We start from the raw sequence: 13,523 nt of genomic DNA, 5'->3' as shown, positions 1-13,523 counted from the left end.
ACAAATTGACCCGTTGTATAGTTTTCACTTCAAATTAACTAAGGGGAATACATGCACAATTGATGTAAACAAATTTCATTGCCCTGAAAATCTAGGCAAACATTGGTCAACAATAGTTTTGTCGGAAAATGTAATCGATCTTGGGTATACATTGTCTTTTCTGTATAATAATGCTTATCCATGAAGTGTCTGTTTTTGTACTACTTCATTTTTATTAATTTAATACGATTATAAGAATATTTAAGAATTTGTAGTAGGTGTTTGCCATATTTTAACTATGAGTTGATTTTTTTTAACCATCTATATTTTGTACCTTTTGGAACCTATTACTTTAAAGGGTAAAATTCATTTGGAAACCTCCGTAAGCTGTAATTAAAGATCACATCTGACTATAAAACCAAAGCCTTCATGCCTCTCATCTTTCCATGTGACTCACATGATTGTTCTCTCTATTTTTATATGAGACTCATTATTGTATAAATACGTTTTTAATAGATGACAATAGATTACTCTATTAGAAAAAAATATAGTCATTCATAAGGGGTTATAGTTATGCTGTATAGTCAGGCATTATATTTTTTTGTAATTTTTCAGATTGTTCAAAAAGAAGTCCTTATTTCATTCCATGTACTCCAAATGTTATTTACTTCCATGATTGATGATTTATTTGCAGGAAGCTGACTTGGTCACCACTCATGAGCTGGGCCACAACTTTGGAGCGGAACATGACCCAGATAACATAGCCGACTGTGCACCAAGTGATGACCAGGGAGGGAAGTTTGTTATGTACCCTATTGCGGTTAGCGGTGACCATGACAACAACAAAGTATGTTCATTGTATACATTTTTACTTAGTAATAGTTTCAAATAACGTCTCTGTTGTTCTTACTTTTTGAAAATGTATTTTCTGTGTTTTTAGTAGTTTTCATTATTTGTATAAAAGTGCAGAAAGCCATCAACCATAAAATCAGTGACCAAAGTTTTATGAATCATGTCTTGTTCATTAATTTATTGATTGCTGTGGAATGCTTATATTTTGTCAGACATAAAACAACAATTAGAAAGCTGCAGTTCATTTGCAGTCTTAAGAAAATCGTTTTTATGTTTAATTATAAAAAAAAATGAACAATTTTGTGCTATGAAGTTTAGGAGAAAACTCATATCAATATTTATGTGGAAAAGCCTGATTTACGTTGTTTTGCTGTTCTTGCCTCAGTAGATAAATGTCTTTTCTATCAGTTATGTTCTTAATCTTTGTAACTTGATGCTTCATTGAATTTTTTTTTTCCAAATTTTCTTACTGGCCTTTGGAAAGTGTGGGATACAAAAGTATCTATTTCAGAAGGTGCTTCACGGCTATTTTTACTAGTTGACGGCAGAAAACCCCTCCCCTCCAACAATTATGGACTCAGAGATCCTGTATGCATACTGTTTTTGAATCTCATTTCATTATAATTTCATGTTTGAGAATCTACTCTTTTAAGGTGTTGCTAACATAGCACTGATGTAGAAAGAGTCATATGCAAACATTAATAGTAACATAATTTGACAAATTTCAATATTGTTTTGAATATTTGTTTCTTTTAAGAGTTCACTCTGTAATAAAAGCTGTCATTTAAAAATTTCATGCTTTTGTATGGAATATGAAATACAGTATGTATGTCATTCTTTCTGTTTTTCTAGAGATTTTCAAGTTGCAGTAAGCAGTCTATATACAAGACACTGGAGGGAAAGGCTAAGGATTGTTTCAAAGAGAGAAATAACAAAGTATGTGGCAACTCTCGGGTCGATGAGGGTGAGGAGTGTGACCCAGGACTTCTCCATATGTCAGAAGACCCATGCTGCACAGATCAATGTAAATTCAGACCTATGGCTGAATGCAGGTATAGTATGTGTATTTAAAGATAACTTTTATCGTATCTGAGTCTCTGGACACTACTGAAATGTTTCACTTGTGTTTAAAAGTATCCTTTTAGTATAGCGTCACTTTGAGCACAACATAGAATAGTAATGTCTTAAAATCATTTAAGCTATTTACCCTTGAATATCATTATCATTTTGTAAAAAACTAGAGTTTTGCATAGGTATTGCAAATCAAAGCAAACACATACACGTCTGCTGCAGTTTTTTCCCAAACCCAAGTATACTTGCTGCAGTTTTATATTTGTTCATACTACACTCATACAATAGATTTCCATTTCCTGAGGTATACAACTATTTGTTGTATCTTAATAAACAAAGTAACCATTCCTCAGTAAACTATAGATGGTTGTGTCGAAATGTGTTTTTCTTAACTTTGCAAAAAGTATTTTTTAGGCACTGATTGTACACAAATCAAGTTCTCATGGGCTACCCCCTTACCCCCCTCCCCTCCCATCCCCCAAACCCGCCAAAGATGTGCAAGTTAGGCTTGATTACTGAAACTAAAGTGCCCTGTGCTGAGTGAGTATGTGTGCCCTGTAGATTGGTTACCCCATCTAGAGGTCCTTCTAGTGTGATGCCTACTACTGTAGGACTGGTTTCTGAGCTTTACATATCTGTACTGGAGGAAATGGATAGACAGAGGGGGCTGGGCGGTCTCATGGTCTGGAACCCCTACAGATTTTATTTTTTTTTCTCTCCGGCTGTCTGGAGTTTTTTTTTTGTTTTTTCTGTCCCCCCTGGCCATCAGACCTTATTCTTACTCTATGTTAATTAGTGTTGTCTTATTTTAATTCTTACGTTGTCTTTTATTTTTCTTTTCTTCATCATGTAAAGCACTTTGAGCCACATTATTTGTATGAAAATGTGCTATATAAATAAATGTTGTTGATACAAAGAAAATGAAACCAAATATTAAAAAATGACCATTTTCTTTCTCTTTCAAAAACTATGAAAAAATGTATGCCTCAAAATTTTGGCCTATACCTAATTCATCCTTTAGGAATGTCGATACAGCTTAATTATACATTTTGGCTATAGTTTAAAAAAACTGCATAGACACATTATTTCCTTATTATATGGAATGGTTTTGTGCCTCACACTGCAATTCCATTTACTGTTAATTTAATAAGATTACTATACTTGTAAGGGTTTCTCTCTGCTTCCAAGTGAGGGTTATTTTGTTAAAAAGAAAAAAAAAATCAAACTCCCTACTGTGTTCTGTCTCTTCTCTAGAGATTGTGCCAGAAACATATTGTAACAATCCAAGGTATGAGAGAGGGATGGACATAGCACTCTGGCTAGCACTCATAGCAACGCTGGAGATAGTTAGCTATAAAAAGGACTGTTTGTTTTTTTTCAAAAGCTGGACATGGCTATTGCCTTCAATAGCAGCTTCTCCATGTACCTGCACACGCATTCTACCAGCCTTGCTTCACTACACTCACTTGGGGTTAGAGGCAGCCCATATGCCACACTTCTGCTTCCACTTCTCCACATCCAATGTTTGCTGGCAGCCACACACACTTATCAATGAACTTTAGCAGTGGGGAGACTCATTCTAAGTGCTTCTGTGAGTGCTCTGTCTTAGCCCTCCCTTTCCACGTTCTGTAGAGCTCCTTTTATGGCCAGCTTCTCCAGATATCCTTACCTCTCCTCGGACAGTTCTCTGCCAGCTGAGGAATGTGTCCCTCTCATGTCTGGGCCCAGGGTGCTACAGTGTGTAAGACGGTCTCGTCCTAGACTGAATGTCTTCCCATCTGATGGCTCTATCACACATACATTCATCAGAGCATTTCTAGAGTTACCTGTAAGTAACAATATGTATTCTTTTGAATTGTAGGAAGGAACTGGAGTCTATTGATGAAAATGCTTAAATAGCTGGGGAATTTACAATCAAGGTTCTGTAATGAATGTAAACAAAAAGAAAATAACTACTCCTTTAAAAATATTTGGTTATGTTGTGCAACATACATTTACACGTTAGCTCTTACTTAAAAACAGATTTCATGTGCAACTGCTCTCATTTTACTTTGTTTGAATGTACAATTGACATCACTGTCCAGCATTAACAATAAAAACCCTAGTTGTCACACAGACTAGCGCAGTTTACTATGAAGGACTGATTTTTGCAACCGTACATAGAAACAACTGCAGTGCTCTCCATCAGAAATCACCTTTTCAAAGGACACTATAGCCATTCTGTTAGAGAGAAAGTTGACTGGTGCAGTGATCTTGATTTAACCAAGATCTGATGTAGAACCGTCATCATGTAAGTAAATAACTCAAGGTAAATAACATTCGATTTACTTATTTACCGTTATTTATTTACTTGCTTACTAAAGTCTCGAGTGCAGAGCTTCCCATGTACATATACAAAGTACAGCGATGGCAAAAGTACATTCTTGATCCGATGTAGAACCCTCGTCATATAAGTAAATAACTCAAGGTAAATAGGTAAATAACATTAGCTCTGGCTTTTATGTAAGTAACATATAAATGTTAATGTTTTGGGCACATGCACTGTTATTTGTATGTAAAGAGCCAGATCTACAGCATAAAGTCACAAGTGAACTGCAGAGCTTCCTCTGTTTGATCGTCAAAGGCATGCTCACAAATTACATGTGTAATGTCACGAAAAATACCTGCTGACACTTTAGTACGCGAACAATGGTATGAGAATGCAGTTAGACTTTTTTTGGGCACATACACCACGCTAGTGTTTAGATCTGGAAGGTGTAGCGTTGGTGAAATAAATAACATGCGAGCTATAGCGCGTCTTTATGTGATCCAAATAAATAACATTTGAGGTATAGCGAGCTATAGCGTGTCTTTAAGTGATCCAAATAAATAACATTTCAGCTATAGCGCGTCTTTATGTGAAAACAGTAGTTAGATGGGGGGGTAGGGTGGAATCGTGAACGCGACAGAGAATGAAACTGAATTAAAAAAAAATCAAAACAAAGCTAACCTTTATATAATCACACATTTACACCGGCTGTTACAGACTGACTGAGCGCATTTGTTCTGTTATATTTGTACATGTTGTGAAAGTGTTTCTTTGATATTTGGACTTTAGGCTTCACACATTATAAACTTCATGTCTACATTTTGTCAGTTATTACTAAAACATGAAAAACGTTTCTGTTTTAACGATGTGTTTACATAGATCGTTGTAGACACGGAACACACACGAAATGCATGTGTTCCAAATAACGATACAGTATTTAATAAATATTTAATAAAAAACTTTATAAAAGGTGTCTTTTTGCTTGACTTCTCACTCTATACAACTCCAAGCAACTGACACGCAGGTAAACAGATTTGAGCTGAGAAAACTGTGCGGCAGTGGGGGATGTGATAGTAGGCTGTTTGCTGTTTATCAACACATTTATAGGACAAAAGACACTGATGGAGAAGTGTGAAGCGATTTAAGGTGGAACGGATCTACGAGTTTTTTCGTAGGGTCTGGTAATTCTAGTGTTAATAGTCAATAGTGTACCCCTTCTGACTCACAACTCATAGCAATCTCTTACTGTAGTTTCTCACAAGGTTTGCACAAGTGTTTTGAGGGATCTTAGACAATTCCATCATGGCAAATTGCTCCAGCTCATGCAAATTAGATGGTTTTCGAATGTGGTCCTTAACCTTGAGCCCTCGCTAAAGATTCTCAATAGGATTGAGATCTGGACTTTGAGACGGCCACTCTAATACCTTGATTTTGGTGTTCCTCAAAAAGTTCAGCACCAACTGTAATATTTAGGTGATTATCTTGTTGAAAGACCCAGCGATGACCCAAAGCCAGAGTGGCAGCAGATTTCTTCAAATTATCTTTTAAAATGTCAATGTAATCTTCTTTCTTCATTATGCCATGTACCAGAACAAGGGTTCCTGTGCCTGAAGCAGCAAAATAGCCCCACAGCATTATGTTCACACCACGTACTGTCGAAACTGTGTGTTAAGTGTTCAAGGCCTCTCCCTTCTTCAAAAAAAAAAGCTGTATCCATGTGCTCAAACAGCTCCTTTTTTGTCTCATCAGACCAAAGGACAGACTTTGAAAATGCATCCTCATGTTTTAAATGGTCCTGGGCAAACTTCAGTTCCGCTTAGATATGCCACCGTGTGACCAATGGAATTTTATTTGGCAGATGACCTCAAAGCTTTCCATGATGAAGAGCCCTCAGAACAGTTTTTTTTTTTTTTTTTTGAGACTTGGAAGTCCAGAAGCGGCCAGTTCAGTGACAATGGCCTTTGCAAAGTCTTTGAAATGTCACGCTTGCGACCAAGCCCAGGTTTGTTTCTGACAAAATAGGAAACTTTGTATTTTTGCAATGATGCAATATACAGCTGTTCTGCACACAATGAAATGCTTGGAAATGGCTGTATAGCCACCCCCTTTAAGACGAGCATCCACTATCTTTTCTCTGAGGTCCACACTTATTTTGTTGGATTTTGGCATTATGAAATTACTTTTTACAAAGAATGTAAGTGTGATGCCTCTCAATCTTGCTTTTAAGTAAACCAAGCCCTGCTCATTTATGTCCATTTATTAGGGAGTGGTGCCAAATGACTGAACCAATCAAGTCATGTGGAGTTCAGGTGTGGTTTGACACCAGAACATTTAACTTTACTACAATGCTTCCTTACAAATTGACATGGGACTAATAATTTTTGACCCCTCAATTTTCAATAAAGTTCTTAAACAGACATAGAATTTGTGTTTTAAATAAAAATGTACCAGTTGTAGGTTTTTACATTGATGAAAATCTTACTTTGTAAAGTTTGAAAAATTATGTTAAAATTGGGTATAAATGTAGGAAAATGTCCCATTTCTCATAGAGTTAATAATTATGACCATATCTGTATCTCTTGAAGGGGTGACATGGACTCGGGTTCTGAATAAAAGACTATAAATCAAGGATGGGCAGAACTTTGTACCAGTAGTCAACCAAGAGGATGAGTTTATATGCACTCAAAAGGCCAATGACAAAACCTCTGTCCTCCTCAATAAATATCCTTCTGACACCCTTATTTTTAATAAATTTGCAAAAATCTCAAGTAAACTTTTTTCACGTTGTCATTATGGGGTGTTGTGTGTAGAATTCTGAGGAAAAAAATGAATTTAATCCATTTTGGAATAAGGCTGTAACATAACAAAATGTGGAAAAAATGATGCGCTATGAATACTTTCCGGATGCACTGTATCTGGTGAAAGCCAACTAGAAAGGAACAAAGAATCTCTCACCTAATACCTTAAGTACAAATTACTTTGATTCTGAGGACTACTGGATTAATTGTAATTTAATAGATAGGACAAAGCCAGCTAATGTATTATGGTGTTGGTGTAAATATAATTAAAAGATAATAACCTTGTGAAGCTTAGGTTCTGGCACTGTGTTATAAGTTTCTTCCCAAACCAAGTCAAAGTGCAGCAGCATCTCTCAAGCACGTACACAAGCTCCTACTCTCTCTCTCTCTTTCTCTCTCATGTATATATACACACACACACACACACACACGGAGAGAGAGCCCTTGGTTGCTTGGGGATTTGGTGAGAACTGTGGGCTAGCTGCTATAAACAAATGAATGCCACTTATAGGCAATAAGACCTTCATAACCATTCAAAGAACTTATCCATCTTGAACACATGAATTGGAAAACCTGAATTCATAGTATAAGTGCCAATTTCTGTCCAAGACAAGAAATAGAATATGTATGTGCCTTTTCCTATAGGAGAGGAAAGTTAACCGGAGCTTTCGTAATTTTATGTTTTGTGCAGTTTTTAGAACATTAGAACAATCTAGAACATGCCATTCAGCCCAACAAAGCTTGCCAGTCCTATTCACTTAATTCTTATAAAAAATGTCAAGTCTAGTTTTGAAAGACCCTAAAGTCCTGCTGTCTACCACATTACTTGGTAGCTTATTACATGTGTGTTATTCTCTGTGTAAAGAAAAACCTCCTAATGTTTATGCAAAATCTACCCTCGAGTTTCCAACTGTGTCCCCATTTTCTTGTTGAAGCCATTTTAAAATAACAGTCTCGATCCACTGTATTAATTACCCTCAGAATTTTCAGGAAACCTTAAGCATGCTTCCTCTTAATCTACTTCTTTTGCTTATACTGAAAAAGCTCAGCTCTTTTAACCTTTCCTATTAATTCATCCCCAACCCCTGTAGCCATGGAATCAGCCTAGTCACTTTTCTCTGGATTTTTCTCCAGCGGTTCCTGTCCTTTTTGTAGTTGGGAGACAAAAACTATACAAAGTACTCCAGATGTGGCCTCACCAGTGCATTCTAAAGCTTCAGCATAACCTCCTCGGACTTGTACTTCACACATTGTGCTGTATATCCTAACATTCTATTAACCTTCTTAATGGCTTATGATCACTGTCTGGCAATTGATTGTGTTGAGTCCACTACAACTTCTAAATCCTTTGCATAAGGAGTACTTTTGATTTTTAGACCTCCTATTGTCTATTCATTGTGTTTGTTAGTGTCTTTTGTCTATATACAGTATATTGATATCCAGATATTTATAAATAAATGGTGGTATTTTGTTTTTCAACAAGTGTGTCAGGGTTGTTTGTGAAAGTAAGACTTCTGCCACATTTCAAATTATGACATAGAAAGTAAAAATGTAAATGTAGACCTTCAATGATTTATGAACTGTACATGTCCCTGTACATTTCTTGCATCTTAGCTGGAAGGTGAAACAGATATCCTACACCCATTAGCTGCATTAATCTTCTGTCCTTGGGGTGGACAAGTGAAATCACTCTCACCCCTCTATAAGGACTTGATTTTTGCCTTTTGAATAGGGAGGACACAGCAACTTTTACAATCTGCTAATGGAGGTGCTGGCTCACCCCTGAAGCACAACAAGAAATAACTGAATAAATAAAGGAAATGGGTAAGACACCCCCTTGTGAAAATCCAGTACTCCTGGGTAATTTTGTCCTGGCATGGACATTGCCTTGCATTTCAGTTATGAACCTATTATGTCACTTACCATTTTTATATTTCCCCTTTCAGTTGGTACCAAAATGGCTCTTTTAAATTATGAAATGTTAGCTTATACTGTTAGTGATTTATAAATGTTAGCTTATACTTAGTGATTTATCACTGATGCCATCCCAGGCAAATTGTCAGTGCTGTTACAATATCTTGAACTCTTGTCTACTTACACCCAATCAAACTCCACATTGAAATTACATTTCTTAGTTGTTTTAGTATATAGTAAAAGAAGCTAATGTTATGAAGATTAAAAGTAGACTTTCCCTTAAAATCTACAATTATATAATGTAACCACTGTTATGTTTCAGTTAAAATAAGGGAAGATTGTGTGTTTATATTCCCCTGGCACATAATGTTTTCTGCCAAGACTGCCAAGTTCACATTCTGGTGTAGAGAAATACAACTGAACCAGAGTCTTTTAGAAAAGGTGGTCTAGTGAACCCTGGAGCAGTTTGTATGAGGTGTGAATGTAATCTGACATGGAATGGGACCAATTTAAATACAGGAAATATCATACTTTTGAATCTAGGCTGTGATGGCATGGCCATGGTTCCTGATGGTATGGTGTGGGACTAGGGGCAGAGGTGGGTGAAGGACACCATAGGGGCCTATTTCACATATTGATTGTTATGCATGTTGAAATATTGACTTATTTGTATCATTATTATTTTTATTATTTTATTATTTAAATAAAATAAACAGTTGACAACAAAAAAATTAAAAAGCAATATATATTGTATCCTCAAATCATCAGAATATTTTTTTAAATAAAAATAGTGAAAAAAATTGTAAAAACTAGTTGAACAAATGAAGCACAAAAGAGACAATAAAAATAAAAAATTAAATGCACACATACAAATGTAATAGAAGTTGCATGAAACAGCGGGCAAAAGTGCCATTTATTCACAAAAAGCCCAGCACCTAATTCAGACTCCAAGCCTTTTCTCTCTCTTACAATCAAATAATCAATCTTTTAAAAAAAAAAAAAAAAAAAAGGTGTAAATTTCACTTGTGACCAGGTTTATCAAACCACATACAGAGAGTGAGAAACGTATAGTAGTGTTCTGTGCAACTGATGATCAAACCCTCTAATCTGACAATGTAAAGAATAATGTGCACAAGTGGGGTGACAGTAGACTTGTGTTTTGAGATAATCATGAGGTTACATACATACAGCGGGCTACTGGAGAGTAAGTACCTAATATTATACAGTGAATGAAACTCTCCTTGATACATCACTCTGCTGCCCTCTGCAGAGCTTGCCATCTTCTGTAATGTTACCTAGTTGAAATGTGTCCTTTATGTAGCATGCAAAGTAGCACATAAATTTCATGTACTCTTGCCATTAGTATTAGATGTGTTTGATAAGCAAACCACAAAATTTCTTCAAATGCTATGGTGCACAAATGCCTCTCCATGATAAATTTTCCCTGAAAAAATTGTTTGTGCCTAATAAAAGATGTCCACAAAACACACAGAGTGCGGTTATTATTACCATCTGACTCGCTTGAAAGTTTGCTGTGTGAAACGCAGCCGAATTAACTGAGGATTGAAACTAAGTAACTAATCATCTCCTGATTCGGAATAAAGAAAATGAACTATGAGTGTAAAAATGCCTTAAATGCTTTCCAGAGTAACATAATTCCACAGTCTAAAATAATTCCACACTTCACTAGTTGTTTTACTTTGGTTTAATTCAGATGATAGCCGTATGCTTTTCCTTATTACCATCCTCTGGACACTTTAGTTAATTATCCTTCAGTGTTAAATAGCACAGAACCACAGACATTAAAAGAGCACCTCACACAAAGTTTGATTGTATAGACTTTAAGTTGGCACAGTAGGTATCTAAAGTATTGTATTTGTTTAAAAATACATAAAGATTACATTTTCAACCTAAATGGTTTGCAAATGTTTCTATATTTATTGCCTTGGGTGTGGGATAAATTTTTATCCTGCACTTAAAGGACCCATTGTGACTGCGTGTATAAGGCAGTACTTTTACAGCCAGAGACACCCCTAGGAATGAAACCAAATTCATACTCATGGAAAACTAGAAAATACACCTTTATCATTTCACATAATGTATAAAACAATAATATAAAATCAGAATAGTTTTATAAACAAGATAATTTTAAAACACTGGTTGTGGTACCAGATATGGCACCTTCTATATTTAATCTAAAATGCCCTCCATTCATTTATTATTCCAATCTACTATGCCAGCTTCTTCTTATTTTACTTTACTTATTTTATGGTACAGTAGGTAGCAGTGCCCCACCCTTGGATCCAGTCTTCTGAGTTCAAATCATACACCGAGTCTTGTCCATGTAAAATGTGCATGTCTCCCTATGGAGTTTCCTCCTGGTACTTTTGCTTTCCTTTGCCTTCCCAAAGATGTACAGTTTAGGTTAAGAGGCAGCTGTCAGTTGGTCCAATGTGGGTGCGTGCATGGGAGAACCCTGTCCAGGGCTGTTTACTGCTTAATGCCCAGTGACACTGGGATAGACTCTAGTAGCATTTGAGAATGCTGCATTATTTTATGCAGTTAGAGGGTAAATTATTTCAGTACTTCAGAGTGTTCCAGGAGCTTAATTTATTATTATGTATTAAGTATAAAATGTGGATTAATGGATATAAGTACATTTTATGTCTCACTTTAGTGACAGGAACAGTCCGTGTTGTAGAACATGCAAGTTTGAGCAAGCTGGAAAAGTGTGCCAGGAAGCCATCAATGCTACTTGCAAAGGGGAGTCTACTTGCACAGGTGTGTTTTCCTGATAAAAGAATGCATGAATAATTTCTTTCTATGGAAAGGGGAGAAAGTATTTACAAAGTTAATTATAATAAAAAGATATCTTAATTACAAGCATCCTCATACTGTGAAGATTAGAGTATTATCATCACCTCAGCTTTATTGTAAATATCTATTTCAGCGTTTGTTTTTTTTTTTTAAACCCCAAAAAGTAATTTTAAACACACTAAATGGTGACTTCAGTGTTTTTCAAGTTTGCGTGTTTTGTTGTACTTGTATAATTCTGATATACAGTTAATTAAAGCTGAATTAAAGCTGAAAGTCTGCACTTCAACTGCATCTGAGTTGTTTCATTTAAAATTTATTGTGGTAATGTACAGAACCAAAATTAGAAAAAAGTTGTCTCTGTCCAAATATTTATGGACCTAACTGTATATGTTTCTAAAACTGTTGGTGTGGTAGCTACTGGGGGCTGTGATACACTCACTGCTACTCTTTCAGCCCTGCTTTATAATAGACAAGTTGGAAAATAAATGACTGTGTGCAGGAGCAAAGCTAAAAAATACTCACTGAGTGAATGTATGGCCAGCTTTTAAGAGAAGTAGCTGATGCTAGTAGAAAGCAGAAAGACATGGGGTACCTATGAGAATTATTTGACTGAAGTTATTTTATGTTTTGCTGACCAATTTAGGAATTTATGGTCTGTAGGTATTGCAGTTTTATTTAGGGTATGCTTATTTTGCTCTCTATTCTTTATTCATTTTAGGATTTGACTAGGTTTATTTAGTGTCACTATTTAATAATGGAGATAATTGTTTACATGTAAAATGAAGAAATATTTAATGTACTTTACAAAACTTTTCAGGTAAAAGTAGTGAATGTCCTCCACCAGCTAATGCAGCTGATGAGACTGTCTGTGTGGATATGGGTAAATGCCACAATGGAGATTGCATTCCATTCTGTGAGGCTGTGAAGAATCTTAAATCCTGTGCTTGCAATGGTAATTAATTTTATCATTTTAATTGATGAACCCTTCCTTTATAAAGAAAAGCTTTGCTTTCACTTAAAGATAACAAGCCTAGCCAATAATCCTTTCATACAAAATTTAGTTTAATGGAAGAAGACAGTCTAATACTACTTAGATAGTCTCTAAGTCAATTTTCTGATATGTATTTTTTTCCTTTTGTTTGTTTAAAAGTCTGTCTTAATTTTCTTTTTATTATTCAGCTCTCTTATTCACTGTTTAAATGTTAACATGTTTTTTGTTCGTTTTTGTCAAAAAAAAAATCTTGAGTCCATTAATGCAGGACAGTATTTCTAGAGAAAACACATTAATTAATATTAATTAATGTTATAATAATCTTCAACCTAATCTGATACATTTACTATAACTAAAAACATTATGCAGTTATTATTTGTTGTGTTTTTTTTTTAATCAGAAACGGATAACTCTTGCAAAGTGTGCTGCAAAGACAGAAATGGAGTATGCAAGCCATATGAGAAGAGTAAAGGACAGTTTCTTTTCTTAAGAAAAGGAAAACCTTGCACGGTTGGATTTTGTGATGGCAATGTATGTTGTGATTACTAAATGGACATGATTGGTGTATTATATAGACTTTTGGAATGAGACTTATTTTAAATACTATTTTTAAACATAAAGGTTAGTCCCTGAAACATAATATACAGATCAATATTTGATGAGATTTTCTTGTTGACTTATCAGTTTAGAAGTATAAATTATCATTCCTATGAATGTTTAAGATCTGAGAGAGTACTTTAAAACAAATATTCATATTTATGTACATAAATATTTTCTCAAGCTCTCTTAATCC

The 13,523-nt window shown here is 35.2% G+C and overlaps 1 protein-coding gene across 1 annotated transcript in view; it reads left to right on the top strand.

Moving 5' to 3' along the window:
* Positions 1–13,523, top strand: part of adam17b (ADAM metallopeptidase domain 17b) — a 72,873-nt gene that overhangs the window by 47,214 nt on the left and 12,136 nt on the right. The window contains exons 11-15 of the mRNA XM_028796878.2: positions 674–826; positions 1,684–1,883; positions 11,600–11,703; positions 12,557–12,691; positions 13,131–13,261. Of these exons, the coding sequence (XP_028652711.1) occupies positions 674–826; positions 1,684–1,883; positions 11,600–11,703; positions 12,557–12,691; positions 13,131–13,261 (723 nt within the window). The remainder of the gene's footprint in view (positions 1–673; positions 827–1,683; positions 1,884–11,599; positions 11,704–12,556; positions 12,692–13,130; positions 13,262–13,523) is intronic.

The sequence above is a fragment of the Erpetoichthys calabaricus genome, chromosome 3, assembly GCF_900747795.2.
Source record: "Erpetoichthys calabaricus chromosome 3, fErpCal1.3, whole genome shotgun sequence".
Taxonomy (NCBI): domain Eukaryota; kingdom Metazoa; phylum Chordata; class Cladistia; order Polypteriformes; family Polypteridae; genus Erpetoichthys; species Erpetoichthys calabaricus.
This window is presented reverse-complemented; position numbering and strand designations above follow the sequence as displayed.